We start from the raw sequence: 18,391 nt of genomic DNA on the forward strand, positions 1-18,391 counted from the left end.
GGATTAAAGATTTCTGCATGTTTTTTCGATTTGTTTGTGGGGGATAAAAAGTAGGTGCAAAACAAAAATATTAGGCACATTAGCTACCATTTTAGTCACCATCTGGAGCCCAGTGTATGCAATAATGCTTTAAAATTTATTCCGTTCCACATGTCTATTTTATTTAATTTTAAGCATGTCTGTTTGTAACTTTAGCGGTTCTCCAGTGTTTATGGCGGTTTTCTCTGAGCTTAGATTTTTTTCACCTCTGGTTGTTGTACCTTGGACTGGGTGTGCATAGTGTTTTGTGATGGACAGGCATCAAGGTTAATTTGTGCTACATGGTCTTTGGATCCATAGGAGTAGTATAAAGATAGTTATTATTATTATTATTATTATTATTATTATCATTATTATTATAATTATTATTATTCATTTATTTCTTTTCTTTTCTTTTTTTTTGCTTGCAGCACCAGGGTAACCGAGGGGGAAAATTTAATTCATATTACGCATAAAAGCATTGGGCCATGTTCTGCGATAGTTCATGTTTCTGATTTGAGCAAAAGCATTATGTCTTGCTGGAATTTTACTTGCAGAAACTTTCAAACAATTGTTTATTTAAAGTGCAATGTATGTCTAGGAGCTCCTAAGTGGTGTACCTGTCTAAGGATAAGGTTTCACTCTGTTGTTGAGAAAAAGTTGACGCCTCAGGCATCCAAGATCGCAGAATCACACCTCACGACTGAACTGTGATCACACAGACAAAATCTTTTTGTTAGTCATCACCTCACAATATGTTTGGTGTTTGTTCAAATTTGCATTGCATCATGTGCATGTAGTGTTGTTTTGTTCTGATGCCTATAAATAATTATTTAATTTACTCCACAAGACGGCTGAGTGATGGATTCTGACTGTGTTTTCATTACTTTAACAGCAGCTACTGTATATTACACTTATAGTGCTGTGTAAGAAAAAGTATCTGCTCCTTCCTGTTTTTTGTTTGTTTGCATATTTGTCACACTTAAATTATTCAGCATATCAAATTTAAATATTACACAAAGAGTACACAAACTTAGTAAATACCTAATGCCGTTTTAACGATGATTTCATTTATTAAGGGAAAAAAAGCTGTTAAAAAGTAACTGGCCCTAATTAGAAAAAGCTATTTGTTTATAAAAATGTAAATGCTTATCTAACATTTGGCAAAAATAATCTTTTGGGCGAATATAATGTGAACTGAGGAGACAAATATTTTTGGAATGTGTGCATCTGGCATAAAACTAACACAGCATTTTATAAAAAAGAACATCATATCAACAGTCTAACGAGGTGGTGGTAGCGTCAGCTTAGGACCTGGACGACTTGCCATAATTGATGGAACCGTGAATTCTGCATTCTACCAGAAAATCCTGAAAAAGAATGTCCAGAAATCAATTTGTGACCTCATATTCAAGGGCACTTTGGTTATGCAACAGGACAATGGTCTGAAAAACACCAGCAAGTAGTCTCCTTGATAAAGTCCAGACTTAAATCCGATTTAGATCCTTAAACAGGCCATTCATGCTAAAAAAAAAATCAAATAAGATTGCATTAAACGAATTAAAGATTTTAAACATGTTTCTAGTAATGTATTACTAGCTCCAAGCTTTACATGTTTTATTCTATTCGTAGATGATTTCACTTTTTTTCAGAAATAAGTGCTTAAAATTTGTAACATTATTTGTCAGACTATTTTAAGCTTGAAGTCAGTAATATAATATAGGAATACTACGAAATAATAGGAAATGCAAGCTACATTTAAGAAAATTTAATTTAAGCAGCTATGTTTAATATATTTTAATTTGCTAAGATTTTGCTTGACGTAAAATCTACTCAGCTATGGCAGCAAATAAAATTTGCCTGACTAAAAAGCCAATTCACTGAGGGGACAGACATGGAATAAGAAATTTAAGCACTGGGAGTGCGTAGCTTTAGTAGTAGTTACCTTGGTTAGTAGTTACTTTTCCAGTGTCAAGTTTGACGTGCCTTCTGCGTTTTTGTAATAGTTAAAGGTAAAGCTGTAGCCTTATTTGGGAAAGCTTTCTCATAAAAATCTTTTGAAAAAAGCACTCGTGGATATTGTTTAATGATTGGAAGTGGTAGCATTAGGGTTAGGGCAAAAGTTTTTGGCCGGGCATCTTTCCTGCAACCTTTCCCAATTTTTTAGGCTTGGGATTGGAACTAAGGGTGAACTGGCTTGTAGAATTGGGAATCAAACCCGGGTGACAGGAGTAAAAGCATTGAATGCTAACCATGAGTCCACATGGAATTTAGCATCATCCATCATGATCCACAGTGTTAAATAGGGGTGGACTGTTGCTGTTGAGTTTAGACTTTGTCTCCACAATCTCTACCTTATTAATTTCAAAATACTTAATCAGGATGATGATGACAAGCAAAATGTAAACAGTGCAGCTTAAAACGAATAAAACAGGTAAAAAAAAGAACTCACTTGAACAAAGAAATGGCTACAGAGTATTCAAGAGAATCTACAGTATTATCCATCAAAGGCTGAAAAATGATTTTTAAATTATTCACAAGGACAAGAGGAGTCCTTGTGTAAATTGTGAACATTTTATAGCAGTGTAAAATAAGTGAATTCCAAACTGGTGGGATTTGGTTAAAAAAAACATTATATAAAGAAAGACAACGTTCAATAAAATCATCATGTCCTTGCAGAAATTCTATTAAACCAAATTGGGATTCTGTAGTACATCAGTATCTTCTAAGAAATTCAATAACGAAGTATTACAGGCCTAAAGAATTCTATTGAACAAAGCAAAATTGTATAGAATGTTCATCTTAAGTGTCCTAAGATGTTCTATAGGGTCCTATTGCAAGTTTTGAAGAGTTCTACTAAATTGTAGAGCATTCCATATGTGGAATAATAAGTGGAATTAACTTCAAAACAGAAAAAAGAGCCTCGTAAAAGAATGGTGTTTGTGCTTCTATAACATACATGGTAATATTGCCACATTTATATCTTATAAGAGGAATAAACTACCCTGAGAGTTGATCTCATTGTAAAATAATAAAGATCTGGGTGGTAATAGTAACAGTCATTGATTAGTTTCATAAAACATCTCATCCCCAACTGTTTTATTCCTTAAAGATTGATCAGGGCCTAAAAATTTACAATGCAGCTACAAAATGGGTCTTTTTTCCAGCACTTCAACATTTCCATGAGAGGCAGACTATGTTTCTGCCATTTGATTCAGCCGCCTGGTGTGTAATGAAGGGTTTGTTAAAAATGACCTTCTTATCCCAATCAGGAAAGCTACTAACTGATTTCCTATCTCTCTGCCAGTTCGCTTCAAGGTCCTGAGCAACAACCACCTCCAGATTCGTGGCATCAAAAAGTCAGACGAGGGCGCCTACACATGCGAGGGGCGCATAATGGCTCGGGGAGAGATCGACCTTAGGGTCATTAAGGTCATCGTCAATGGTGAGGAGTCAATCCAAATGCATGGAAAGCAGGTCTGAAAGCCTGGATTTACAGCCCAATCCATTTTAGAGAGGGGGTGTTACCATTGACCCCATCTCTGTGGATACAAGAACGATTCAATTAGTGGACGTGATTCAGTCGGGTTGGACATGTGAATTGGCGCATACTGTATTGACCTGGACTTTATTTATAGCACATGTTCCTTTTTCTCTCAGTTCTGCCCAGTATTAGGACTCGTTCTGCAGAGCTCAATGCCACTGCGGACATCGAGCAGGCTGTGACACTTGCGTGTTATGCGGATGGCTACCCAGAGCCCACAGTCACGTGGGTGCGGTAAGTAGGGCAGCACAGCACACTCACTTACCTCTGTCGCAGTTTTAGTTTAGCCAAGTCTCCACTGACTGGCTCACCAACACTAGGTTCTCTCTCCATCCAAAACAGAGGGAGCTCAACATTATCAAAGCTTGTAAATTAAAAAAGGACGGCCAAGTGCTATTTCATCCTTACAGATGCTGTTAGCAGTGAAGTCTGGCAGCCTTTAGCAGGCACTTTCCTAAAGCATTAGTGACTATTTTGGCAGAAGAGGCGAGGAAGGGGGGCGAGGCAGAATAAGATTACATCAAGCCTCACTACCCGAACCTTATTTATTCCTCTTCTTTGCTGACAGCACTGTCATTTGGCCACCATTTGGGATGGCTGCTGCTGTTTCGAGCTGTTTGGATCAGGGATTCGATCCGACCTGATTTAGAGTCACAGGGGTCACAGCTGCGGTTTGGAAAGCAAGCCAAGATTCACATCAGTACTTGATTTTTATGGCCTCTGAGTATTCTTTATGGCTGTTATGTCGGCTCATAGCGCACTATTAAACAAGGAAGTGTGACAGAGCAAACGAGCCTCATTTTTTTCACCTCCTCTGCATGTGCTCTCACTCTCTAGCTCAGACTCAGATTTGGCAGCAGCCTGGATCTGAATATATACAGTCTTCACTTTACAACAACAACAAGGGAAAAAAACTGCCAACTCTGTGCAGTCAGTTTTAAAGGAGCAGCTCATCAAAAATGTACACAATTTTCTGCTTACAGCAAACGCAGTCGTTCATCCAAGACATTTAGTCTCTAAAGGCTGCTTGTTTTGCTTCGCAATAGATCTAATATGTTACAGACGTCTTACCTGTAATATTTTCTGTAAATTCTCTTTTTCTGTAATACATGCAGTGTATTTCTTGTATGCAGTGAGAGGACTTATATAGTTTATAACATTTAAAGTTAAGGAGACAAACTAATGTTACATTTAATATAATTGCAGATTATTATAACAATTTTGTTTACTTGTTAATTTATGCAAATCAAAAGAAATTAAAAAAAGAAAGTTAAAACAAACAAAGCATTCAATTACCAAAAAAAAATTCTAAATAAATAAATGACGCTTTATGAAAAGTTGGATTGCAGCTTATGTTAGCCGATGCTCTGCAGTGGCTGAACTGAATTATTGTAAGTGATGGTACAAGCTACAATTAGGAAAACATCTTTCATAATTGGACAATTGGTCGTTTCCATTTCTCTGAGGTTTGCCTTTTATAGAATTTGGAGGTATTATTAAAAATAAATCAGCTCAGCCTTGAACATGCTTGGTAATGATAATACAAATTATTAAATTTTATCAACATGTGCTTATGATTACAAAAAATCAGTATCAAATTTCTTTTAAGATGAATACATAGCATCGGGTAGAAATAGTACTTCGGTACTCTGACTTTGAGTGTGCTCTATTTTACTTATCAGCTTTTTAAGTACACTGAATGATACTAAATAAAGACGCACTTAAAAAATAGGTAGTTGTCCAAGATGGCTGTTAACATTACAGTAGCTACATACAGTAGGGAAGCTTGGTTTAGGTTTATACTGTAGGTATCAGTAAACGGTCTTTGCCACGTTTCCCCGAACTGTTTGTGAACTTTCAGGATTTTCTTATGAAGTACCTATGACTTCTCATGATTTGCTATGAATTGTCAAGACATTCTTTTGGCTATTGCAAACTAATTATGAAATAAAATTCAGAGAGTTGGGGAACTATTTGCTAACTAGTAGTAAGTCACAGTAATTTAGCACAATTTGTGACTCTGCAAGCCATTACAAACATTGTATGTCTTACGTCGCTGCTGTACCACCTACAGTACTACAACAACTGTCGACATTTCATTATGTGTATTTTCGATCATTATTTTTTTAAAAGCTAATCAGCTGCATTGCATTTTGGGATTTGACCATGACATTGGATATCATTCACTACACTTTTGTAAATGACTATAGAATATGTTTTTATAAATATCTCTGTGGTATTTGAAAAAGGAAGCAAATATATTCAAGATACTGCTGCAGATGTATAGCAAATATGAAGGATCAATAACTCTCTCTCTCTCTCTCTCTCTCTCTCTCTCTCTCTCTCACTCTCTCTCTTTTTCTCGCTCTCTGGTTTCACACAGTAATAAAGTAGTGCTGGTGGCCGATGAGAAATACAGCCTGAATGACGATGGCTCAGAGCTGACAATCAAAGATGTGAAGAAGCTGGACGAGGGAGATTACACCTGCATCGCCCGCAATAAAGCAGGAGAGAAGCAGGAGGAGATCAGCCTCAAGGTGTTTGGTAAGAGACAGATAATCATCCCTGCCTCAGCAGGAGAATTGAAATTATAGTCTATATAAAGGATGAGCAGTGGTGTAAGTTGCAATCCTAAGCAAGTTTTTTCGACACCGCTTCCGTGATACTCCTGTCTTTTCAGATAAAATTGCACATGTTCCTCATGTGCCCTGAAAGTGCAATGCTTAAAGTAATAATTTGGCCAAAAATGAAAACTTTTTACAGGGTCCTCGATCAGCCAAGACATAAATGCTGTCTGATGTTTTGCTTTTTATTTTTGCACTAAAGGTATGTAGCAAAGAACTAGCACAAGCTTGGAGTTATGGGTTTAATGCAAACAATTTATTTAAATGATCCTTTTAGTTTGTTTTGTGCAGATCTAAAAATGTGTCAAATAAATGTGACTTCACTGATGAATTAATTACAGCTAAAATATTATCTGAAAACTTTGAAATAATAAAAGAACATTATATAATATTATCTCAGCACTAATTTATGTGTGTGTGTGTGTGTGTGTGTGTGTGTTTGTGTGTGTGTGTGTGTGTGTGTGTGTGTGTGTGTGTGTGTGTGTGTGTGCGCATACAGTGCAACCGAAGATCACATACCTGAAAAACCAGACAGCATCAGAGCTGGAGGAACAGACTGTGCTGATCTGTGAGGCCACGGGTGACCCCACTCCCAGCATCGTGTGGAGCTTCGGCAGACGAGTCTTCAGCGAGGGAGAGCAGGTGCTGAGCTGGGGGAACACTCTGGGTTCAGAGGTCATTGGTCAGGGCTGAGGTCATCTGTTGTTTGCTGATGAATCATTTGAAGAAAGAAGTTTTGTTTCACAGCCTGTTATTACTTAGTGGCTGAAGCTGGTATAATATATTAAATAGCTTCTTCCTGACCTCGAATGTTTGAGATAAGGTCAGGGGAGTTCAAGTTAGCTGTGTTAGTAAGGCTAAATTTACATGCAGATTTGATCAGAAGGCCATGGCAAAGGCAATTTAAAGGTCAGAAGATTGCCCTTGCAGAGCTCAGATCAGACAATTTTGCTTAGTAGCCTTATTAAATTACTAATTTCGACTGTTTTCAGATAAGAATAAACAGCATTGGTAGAATTTATGTATTGAAATCTGCCTGGTGACACGAGTTCAGAATTTCTTGATTCTTCTTAAAGATGAATATTTACTTGGGTGGCACTTCAGGGTCAGGGTTCGATTCCAGCCTTGGGCCTGTGTACGTGGAGTTTTCATGTTCTCCCCGTGTTTGGTGACATGCAGAGGAGATTAATTGGCATTTCCAAAATTGCCTATTGTGTATGTTCCCTGCAATAGATTGGCACCCCATCTAGAGTGTACCCTTCCTTGTGTCCTGCATGCTTTTATGTGCACCAGGCCTCCCGTTACCTTGTACAGGATTAGCGGTATAGACAAAGTGAGAGAAACATTTACTAGGATTACGTTTGGTGTGTTATAGCTGTGTCTTTTAACAAAATGTACTTTAAAATATTGTTAAATTCAGCATTTGCATTTAGGCTCTTAGGTTCAGAATGCACTAAACTTTGAAATTTTGTTTAGTTTCGTGTACAAGGAACACTATGTACACACTTGGGTATGCAGTATCATCTTTGTGTACTGTTGACATTGAATAAAAAGGCATTTTAATGAAAGCATGTACACACAAACTGTCAATTCTGCTCATAAACATTTAGTGTAAGCTCTTGTTTAAGCTGAAGACTGCATACAGGAGCCCTACTTTCATTGTACACATAATCATAAAGCATGAAAACACACAATTTAAATGTCTTCATAGTATAAATAATATATGATCATGAATAAATAACAAGGCAGCCAGAAAAACATTAGCACAGGGCTCAGTTTTATCAGACCCAAGCTGATATGTTAACATGTACGTACAGTATATATGGTGCGTTCAGGTCTCTCCACAGCGGCTATGTACAGTAAAGCAGTAGTAGTAGTGCGTTGCCATGCTCTTGTTTGGTGCCGACAGACTGTTCTACGTATCCGAGGAGTTCTTTGCTTATCATCGGCCGTGTATGGAGCACATTTTCAAAGCTGGCAATAAGTACACAGATTTAGTTTGTGGAAAATTTTAAGCCGCTAGAGACAAAAATCTCATTGTGACCACATCGCGATACGGTGCAAGATTAAATAAATATATACGTGGTTGAGAAGAATAATGAGTTTCATTAAACGATTATTTTGACATAACCTATTCTACGCAGGCACTGCGGAGGCACTCGCGGTATGTACTGTATGGGTGTCATGCAGCAGGAACAGCAGGTAGCCGCTTTCTCGCTATAAATACACTTCTTTCTGCACCTTTCCACCACTACACATAATTATTAGCCATGAAATGGCCCATTTCCGTTGCTTCATTTTTCATCCGGAAACAGACTGAACAGCATCAATCGACATCTGCTCACAGCTCTTATCGATATTCAGCCCTGCACAGAACCAATTTCTCTCTGTCTGTCTCTGTTCTTTATCCTTCTGCTTGGCTTCTTTGCTCCTCTTCCTATTCCCCTCCCTGCATTCTTCTGAAAATATGATAACGCTACAAAGTCTAGCGTCTTTTTCTGAACCCGGGGCTCCACTGACATCTGAATCGTTACAATTTAATTGTTCGAATGTAAAAATCTGGATCTTTGAATTGGTTTCGACCTTCCGTGGTATGGTGGAACCCAAGCTGAGAATCTGGGGGCCAAAAATCAGGGTGAAAACTTTAGTAAAGGGCCAGCTCATAGTTAAAATATTACAACAAAACTGAATGTCTTTTAATTTGATTGCTAATCTCTTTTAGTATTAACTGGAAGCCCTGTCCTTGTCCCCATGACTTTAATATAAAATGACTAACAGTTTTATCTGGAAAAAAGATTATTCAGTTCATCAACTTTTTCTGTTTTTGTGTGTGTCGTGCTGTTTTGTCTTGTCATTTGTTTTATTCTGGAAGCTCTGTCACTAAAACAAATTACTTGTACAGTATGAGCAGTTGATCAACTGTGAAAAATTTGTCCATGTGGCAGAATTTCACACTTTCTACAAGTGACGTTACAAGAGATTTGTGAAAGGATTATTTTGAAACCGTATTTAGTTTTGTTTGTTACAGTTTCCTGCTTTTTAGTGCCACTGCTAACCCCCCTGGCAGGACTATGCATTAGTGATGTTTGTAGTTGGCAGGTCTGAAAACATAACAAGCGAATAAAACTATGAGCAAACCTTAAGTCTCCTCCTCAGCTACTCAGAGGTCAGTTGAAAAACATTTATAATTGCTTATGATTTTCTTGTTTATTTTTTCTTACAGTAGTCTACATTTTGCCGCCACATTTTTATATTGAATTTAACAACTGGAAATACCACATAGGAGGAGGGGAAAAAATCCTTCCCGAAGTATTAAGGTCTAGACCTCAGTGTATCCAGAGCTAGTTATGGTCACGGGCTCAGTGTTTGTTCAGTTTCACTGAGATGAATGTCCTCAGCCTTTCTGTATGCGCTTCTCTTACACAGGCTTATCTGAGGTGGAAGGCCTGTGTGGTTATGCGCACAAGGTGCTGGGTTAACATTTCCTTTCTGGGAAGTATTTTGCTCTTTGTGCATAGGGATTAGTGTGTTGAATTGAACAGCTGATGCACCAGCTTCTGGATTTCTATATCACATATGCTGCTGAACCGCCTGGTTAAAGGCCTGTCTGTCTGGCCTCAGCGACTACTTTTCGTCTGCGAGAAAGAGATATACCTCATGGTTATGTCTAGAAGAGGTGATATTTGTGTTACAATAGTCCACCTGATTGCGTACTGGGTTTCATAAAGGTATTTATCCCAGGGCTAGCCTGAAAATCTAGCAAAAAGAAAAAGCTATTTATTTTAACCTACAGTACGTTGTCACTGTTTCTTTAACACTCACACAATGGCTGCCATATACAGCGATTTATATTTGCTCATTTTCTTTTTAGAATGCCTGAATAAAATCATGAGAAGAAGGAGTATAACAGCCACGGTTCTTTAGGGTTCTAAATATTAGCAAAGATCAAATCTCACTCCTCTTCCTTGTACTCATCCGTTTTAGCATGTGTGTGTGTGTGTGTGTGTGTGTGTGTGTAAGCAAAAAAAAATTCAGCTAAACCATCATGGCATGCTATCATAAGAAGATAATCTTGTTTTGAACATTTACACAGATCTGCTGCCAGTCTCCTCTATCCAGGAATTAAGTCTGCTCTTGTTTTCCCATTCGCATAACCCCTTTATAAACGTGCAAAATGCTCTTTTCATGCTCAGACAGCTCTACACAGCACTGCACTTTCAATAACAATAGCCAGGTATAAAACGTTCGTGATTCGTCTATTTATGAGCCATTGTTTCCTGCTGCTCGAATAAATCATGTAGATTGTTACATACCCTGTTGTTTGAATATGAATAGACGTTAATGATATAATCAAAACCCTTGTGATTTGAGTGAAAGGGAGCACATTAATATAGACAAGCACATTTCATGCGTGGCTGCTGCTCACCTACTGATCACAATTTAATCTCCAATTTTACACATGCTCAGGACTTATAACACAATAACTTTCAAAAAAATCAGAGAAAAGTCAGAAATGGTGGCATGGTGGTGTAGTGGTTAGCACTGTGGCCTCGCGTCTCCATGGTCGAGGGTTTGCGTCCCACCCTAGGTCTTTGTGTGTATGTGTGTGTGATTTGCATGTTCTCCCATTGCTTGGAAGATTTCCTCCATGTACTCCAGTTTCCTCTTAAAGTCCAAAGACAATCAAAGTTGGCTAATTGGCGTTTCCAAATCTTGTGTGTGTGTCCTGCTCTAGACTGGCACCCAGTTCAAAGTGTACCCCGCCTCGTGCTCTGAGAACTCTGGAATAGGCTTCGGGCCTTCTACAACCCTGTACTGGATAAACAATATATAGAATGAGTGAAAGAGAGAGAGAGAGAGAGGGAGAGAGATATATAGAGAAATGCAGAGTACCCCTGCAAAGAGCTGTGGAACTCAATGTTCTCAGTGTTTTCATCTCAGTCTGGCACAGGCACTTAATCCAAAAAGACATACCCGATAAATAATGAAAAGGCTTCTTCTTTAGAATTGCTTTATGTTCTGCCCGGAAGCGGAGACGATCTGTCCATTATAATTACATGAGCTCTCAAACAGTGAAAGAGATTTTTATTTGTCTACTGTAAAATCGTGTACTTGTCATAATTTTCACAACATTTTAATTGTGATAGCCGAGTTTATTTTCCCTCAGGAGTCATAGCTAAAATTATACACATTGTTTACTTCGTTGCTACTGTACTACAAAGGCCATGTAGTAGTATCACATCATACAGGAGTATTGAAAACTAATATTTTATCTTGTGGAAGAAAGCTAACTAGTTAGCATTGCATAGTGGCTAAAAATAGCTAGTAAGCTAGCTCCCTGATATTACACTGAAGAGAGAAAAACAGTTTATAATAGCTACTAGCTATTAGCACAAGTTTTTACCTTGTGTACAAGTTAACTATTTTAAAAAACGTTTACCTCAGGAGTTGGAGGTAAAATTACACATTGCTGGTCGTGTTGCAAATACAAAGGTTAGGTGGTATCGTGTGGTAGAATCACACAATCATCTTACTTGTGTGCAACAGTGAAGTACTAAAAAAAGTACTGTTGTTAGCTAAATAATACAGAAAGTTCGATTGGGAAATTGGTCAGCTGAGATGAGGGTTCGAATTTTTAATTAAATTTTTTTTTTATGTAATGATAATGCGAGTGGAATAGTCAGATTTAATGTACGAGCAATAGTATTTTAGCAATATATTTATTACCACAGTAACTGTTTGCTCAGTGCTTCAAAGGGTGTTCAAGTCATAACGGGCCTTCCTCATAATTGAAGACATACAACTGATTGACTTTTACAGTAAGCCTTAAGCACAGTATAGTGATGAGACTTTTAGCTGCAGTAAAACATTTGAATCTTTTAAACATTTTTAAAGAAAGCTGCAGGTTCAGTCTAGGTTCAGACTGCAAGGTGCTCCGAACATTGAACAGGTGCAATACCTAATCCTTAAAAACTGATGGATAGCTTCCAAAATTGCGGCAAAAACACATGTCTGTGTGAGTTCTAAACATGGCAAAACTTGATGGTATTTAAGCATTAGTGAAACACTGGGATAAGAGCCTAGCAGGGGATTCTATACAGAAATAAAGGAATTTTTTTACTTCTGTAATTGCGTTCTGCTATTCTGCTCAATCAAAAGTGCCGGTTTTATTTTACTTGAGCACCCCTAGTGGTGTAAAGCAATATAGCACCATTGCAAGAGACCAATAAAGTGCTACGTCTAAAGTGAAATTCAAAGTCGTAGCCTTAAACTTGTCTTTATAATGTCTTTTGCATAAGGATGGACTCAGTTATTTTTCCATGACTGACTGATGGATCAACATCAGTACTGTAGCAAAGCTACACTTCAGCTTCAGAGAAAAACTCCCAGTCATGCACATCAGCACTAAAGAGACAAAAACTACAGTAGAACCTAATGAAAAGGAATCTCTAAAGGTCTATATATGGTTAACTGCAGGTTTAAGATTAGTATTACCTAATTTGAATAACTATAATAAAATTAAAAGGAAATCTGTAATGGGATAAGCAATTGACACACTGCCCGGCCAAAAGTAGTCAACATCAGTCTGTCTCAATACTTACTACAATAGAACACTCAGAGCATCACAGTATGCAGTGTATGGGGCTTAGCAGGCAAAGAGTTCAAGGTTGTTGATCTGTTCCAAAAATTCCACAGATCTCTGTGATCAAGTATCCATAGTCCTGGGATTTCCTGGATTTCCAGATGGCCGGTCCTGGAAAACAAGTCTGATCCATGGAGGTGACATCTTGCAACATTTAAAGGAATTGTGGCTAACATCCTGGTGCCAGACACCACAGCACACAGTCAGAGGGCTCGTGGTGACATGCCTTGAGGGGACCCTGCAGAACATTGCATTTAAGTTTTTCATAAAATAGGCGACCATTGTAATTGTAATGCGGACGTTAACAAAAACTCCAAGAATAGAATGGATAATATAATGTTTTTTATCTTCATGTCACCAGCATGAGTCAGCCACAAGTGCAGCATTTTAGGAGTCTCAGCTCTTGTGCTCGCCCTCGGTCTAGAGCAGTGCTTGCCTCGTAAGGCCCTAATCCCTTATTAGCCTTACTTAATAGAGGGTCAGGTATGAATATCATTGCTGAACGAAAGCTTGCTGGAACTTGGAAAGCTGATAATCAGCTTTTTGCATAATCCCATTCACAATCACCATCAAGAGCACTTGTAGAAACCCAATTTTTTTTTTAAGAGTTTTCTGAGTAGACAAGAGTCCAGGTGTCTACACTCGATCCTGTATGCATGGCCAGCGACGGAGTGGGTGTGTTAATACTCTGCTTGTGTCGGAGAGGTCAGGAAAAGACGGTTGTGTGATTGTGAATATGTTTAGTGCAGAGAAAGAAAAATGAAGTGAAAGTCAGGACAAAACACAAGGGTTTAGCCCTGATGACCCGATGGCATGCTGGTGAAGAAGAGATAATGAAATCATTTGGAAATTGTCCTTACAAATCAGTCTAATAAAGCGCACGCTCAACTTTTTTATGCTCTTTTTTTATCTGCTGAGTGCAAGCATTCAGTCTTTGTCATTCTCCGGTCTTAATCCAGCAAGTTTCTTATCCTTCAGATGTTGTGTAACTCCATTAAGGATAAAAGTCCTCCAGACAAGCCTCCTAAAGTCTGTTCCAATTAACTAAATGTGTTTTCAAAGACTTTGGTAGGCCAGTTGATACTTGTATGAATAATTCCCTCAGAGAATGAGTTATTACTGCTTTTTTGCCTTCACGCCAGGTTCCATTTGCAACCTTGCTTTCCTAGTGCTGGGCCTTTATTCTCCTTTTAGCTTGGTGCCAAATCACTGGATGACTGGATGAAAGCACATCCACAATAGAGCATTTCTATTATGCAGTATAAAAAAATGTGTGCTTTGCTGGCTTGTTGTCAGCATGTCAGGAGTCACAAGAGAATCTTTGACATATGTATTCATTTTCTATTCATGTCTTTTAATTTATCAGTGGTGTAGATAAAATCTGCAGAAAAACACACCATTGTTAGGTGGGTAATAAAACATGGAACGCAAAGACCCTTGATTGATTTTGGCTTAATAAATGTGACTCGTGTATAAAAAGCTCCTGGGAAACCTACTCATCACGGCAGTCCTTCCAAAGCAATCTGATCCCTTTGTAGTCATGTAGAGAAATGAGTCTAGATAAGGTGCTCACTAATGCTTCCTGGCACCAGGAACGTGTCGATCAGCATCTGCATCATCTTAGGAATCCACATGGTAAACAGGGTTGCTATTGACCAAATCATCCAGAGCCAGTGCATGTTCGTCTTTCAGCATTTGGTAAGGTTTCCTTCTATAAATAATCTGCCTAATGGGCAATCATTGAGTGTCCCCATCACATCTGTGGTATTTAGGGAGTTTGCTGACTTATCTCAGTCGACCTGAGTGTTGCTCCTTAAAAAATTGGTGTTTTCCAAGTAACATTTTAAACAACCCGCACATGCCAGAAATTAAATATTAGATATTTAGACAGAAGGAATGCATGGTTGACTGGAACATCCTGTTGAGTCAGTTGACCCTATCGCAGATTCTTTGAGAGGAGTCTAATCAAAAGGTTTACAGAAGTCTCCAACTAGCTCCACAAACATCTAGGACCTCTAGATAACAACATTCATGTTTACAAATTAACAGTGGTCTGCCTTGCCCTAACATACTGTAATTGGGTCTTGCTTCCAGTAATATTCTTTAAAAAAAATTCCTGAAAGGTTTCTTGAGGCTTAGGTTTAAAAATTCTGGCCTTTCTGAAATGGCTCCTCATAAGATCTGCTCACACTTGCAATATTTAACATTTTTCTTTTGGGATGGTTGGTTTTTACTGCATTTATTTGTTTTTATCACTCCTGATATCGCCATTTCTCGGTTCCAAACCACATACAGTATTTAGAATTAGGCAACCTTATCCTCCTGAGGGGTTCAGCAAAAAAGTGTTTGCTTTACTTTCCCTGTCAATCACAGTGACCTTAGACAATTGTGTGTATCTCTGAGCTCATGTATGTGGAAGAAGGTAAATAGCATTTTTCTCTGCTCTAGGCTGCAGCTACAAAATGTAGTTGGCTGGATCTATATGTCTCAGAGGAAGCACATGTTTTATCCTTCGTTCTACCTGGTTTGTATTTGTTGCGTGACAGGGGGTGGGAAATTGGTCAAATTAGGGAGAAAATAAAATAAAAAAGAAAGGAAAAGTATACATCAGAATGTCTTTGTATGACGAATCTGAGGTTTTTTATAGTCAGTAAATTTTTACATCAGTATTCTTGTTTCACAAGACATAAACAGTGGTTGGTTTAAGGTTTGTCTAGATTTGACTTTCTCATATAACTTGTAAAGGCGCACTTACAAATTGATCTAATCTGTATTGCCTTGATCTAGGCATTTCCTCAACCCACTGCTACAAAGAAGAATTTTGTTTCTTTTATTTATTTTGTTGTTTCCTTTTTTCGCTTTTATTTTTTTGTCCTCTGCAGGCTTCCTGGACTCGACCTGAGAAACACAAGGTACAGCTACTGAGCACGTAGCCTGGCTAGGCACTAATGCTAGAAGGACCCATTTACTACCAGAGCACAGCTTTAGTGTTAGAATTTCTTTCCACAAAGCCATGTATACAACCCCTCACTCTCTTTCTCTCTCTCTCTTTTCCTCACACACACACACACACACACACACACACGCACACACACACACACACACACACACACACACACACACACACACACACACACACACACACACACACAGGGTTAATGATGTAGCCCTCCTTTTTTTTTTCAAAAGGGGTGCTGTTTCATTTATTTCCTATGTGCCTTATTTTTTCTCTGATAGCTTTTGTGGATAGAAGTTGTGAAGATGCTATCAGAGCTTTTCTAAACGGTAAAACTTATTTTCAGTAACTGTGCACCATTTCTTTATGAAATCTCTGGATTTTGTGTCCTCTTCACTCAGTAAAATATTTTGCTCATGAAACTTGAGCAGCTTAGGCTGAAATGAGTATAATTTGCATTGCGTTGTTCTTACACAAATGCTGTGAAATCAGCCGTGATATTTTTGGTGTCAAGTACACAGTAAAAGAGCGCTTAAGCATGCACATCGGCCACCATAAATACACTCTTTTAAATATAACTTTTCTGCTTTTAATAGGGTACCCCTGTATTCAAAAGTCTAGTCTTGCCTGTCTTTATTTCTTAATTTTGAATTCTTTACTTTCAAGTTATTAATTTAAATCATTCAAGACTTACAAATGTTTTATTACGATGGGCGTTTTTATCAGACTAGGACTTAAATCTTTTCATGCATGAAGGTGTAAAACAGAATGACATTTACAGAAGACTTCAAGCACAGTGAGACTTTTAGACGCAGTAAAACATTTGAATATTTTAAAGGTAAAGAAGGGCGTACATTCGTTAATAATGTGGCTCAGAGCCCACTGCACTAGTTCCCATGAATATTCACGGAGTAAAAGTCCTAATCAACGGATAACTTGTTGCCAACTTGCAGACGAGATGCATTTGAGTACACTTAATCATTCACAAACACCGCTTGCACAGTACAGGAACTCAGCTCTGAGTTATTGCCACATTCCTTATACAGGCCTGACCTCTCTCCGGGCCATTTGCTCATGTTTAGGCTATTAAAGGAGCTCCTGGGAGGCCAGCGTTTTAGACATGAAGCAAGCAGTCCTATCATTGCTCCAGCGTACTTAATGGTACCCAAGCACTAGTGAAACACTGGGATAATGCATTAGTGTAGCAGAGGATTAAATAGAGAAATGATCCTGGTTTGACTTGAATGCCACTTGCCACTTTATTCCATATAAAAAATTGCAGTAACACGTTGAAAATTATACAATATTTTTCTTAATTTATCTCTCACTTTTTAACTCGTTGTGTTTATTTATTTATTTACTCTTAATTTTTTTTCTCCTACAAAGTGGGAAACTGGGTACATATAATCTTTGCCTGCTGTATTCTAAAAATAAAAAATAAAAATAATAAAAAAATAATAATAATAATAGTCTTTAGTAATAATGATACAAAGGACATATAATCATCAGGAATTTTTAGACAAAAATAAAGGTTCTAGCAGCTCCAGAGCATAAACCGAAACTCTTCTAACCTGCTCCATAGAAGTGAACCTAACCTTAGCACACAAACAAATCATTAACTACACTTTACCCATGTGAAATACACTATGGACAGATTATGAGAGCATGTAAATTAAGAGCAGCACTCTGCCTGTATAAAAAGCAAATCTAGATGCTTCTGTTTACTTGCTTAATGGTTTAGTTGTAAATATTCATGTGTTTTCTGCACAGCTGATAATGAGTGATTCAGATGCATATGGAAGGTGTGGGAAGGTATCAGCACTCGATCCACACAAGATGAAAGCCTGCAATTATATGACTGCCCACGCATTACTGCACGTCTCTATCTGCAATATCGCAACCCCTATAATATGGACATTTTACACCCGTATAAACTTCTTTATAGCTATTTTAAGGAATGACGTTTACAGACGGGCATATAATCAGTAATAAACGTTTAATTGTATCTATATAGGGCTTGTGACATGAGTGACATCTGTTTGCCACAACAGAGTTTTAAATGAGTTTGGATTTCTGAGAGGACAGTTGTGAGGAAAAACATCCTCAGATGATAGTAACTTAAACTTTAGTTTACTAACTGTAGCCCATCAGTGGAAAAGAACCAACACGTGACCAGAATCTCAGAGTCTCAGAATCAGTCCTAGGAAATGCTTAGTTAATTTAGGACTAAATATACATATTTACATTTATTATTCAGATATTTACTTAATCATTATTGCATCAATACCCACTTGTGTTAATGCTGTGATGATGTTTTTTATTTACATAAGCCTACTCGTGTGTGTTTGGGCGATTATTTCAATGTGTGTGCCATGGATGACGCCTACAACTCCAGTTAAAGCAGCAATGCACATGATTTCAGCATGTTGGGAAAAAATCTTATTCTTTTTTCTTAAAATTGTTATTTATTATTGTCAGCCCAAATCATTACTATTGCACAGCTTTACTGTTACAAAAAAGTAAAATAGCATTCACCTATGTTTTCGTGGAGAACCATACAAAATGTTTGGTAATACACCAGTTACATAGTACACATGATCTATCGC

General features: G+C 37.8%; 1 protein-coding gene across 7 annotated transcripts in view; it reads left to right on the forward strand.

Moving 5' to 3' along the window:
- ncam1a (neural cell adhesion molecule 1a) overlaps positions 1-18,391 on the forward strand; it is a 294,029-nt gene that overhangs the window by 198,631 nt on the left and 77,007 nt on the right. For all 7 annotated transcript variants that reach the window (XM_053477987.1, XM_053477980.1, XM_053477983.1 and 4 more), the window contains exons 5-8: positions 3,326-3,463; positions 3,679-3,796; positions 5,946-6,106; positions 6,686-6,828. In XM_053477987.1, the coding sequence (XP_053333962.1) occupies positions 3,326-3,463; positions 3,679-3,796; positions 5,946-6,106; positions 6,686-6,828 (560 nt within the window). The remainder of the gene's footprint in view (positions 1-3,325; positions 3,464-3,678; positions 3,797-5,945; positions 6,107-6,685; positions 6,829-18,391) is intronic.

This window comes from Clarias gariepinus, chromosome 19, assembly GCF_024256425.1.
Source record: "Clarias gariepinus isolate MV-2021 ecotype Netherlands chromosome 19, CGAR_prim_01v2, whole genome shotgun sequence".
Taxonomy (NCBI): Eukaryota; Metazoa; Chordata; class Actinopteri; order Siluriformes; family Clariidae; genus Clarias; species Clarias gariepinus.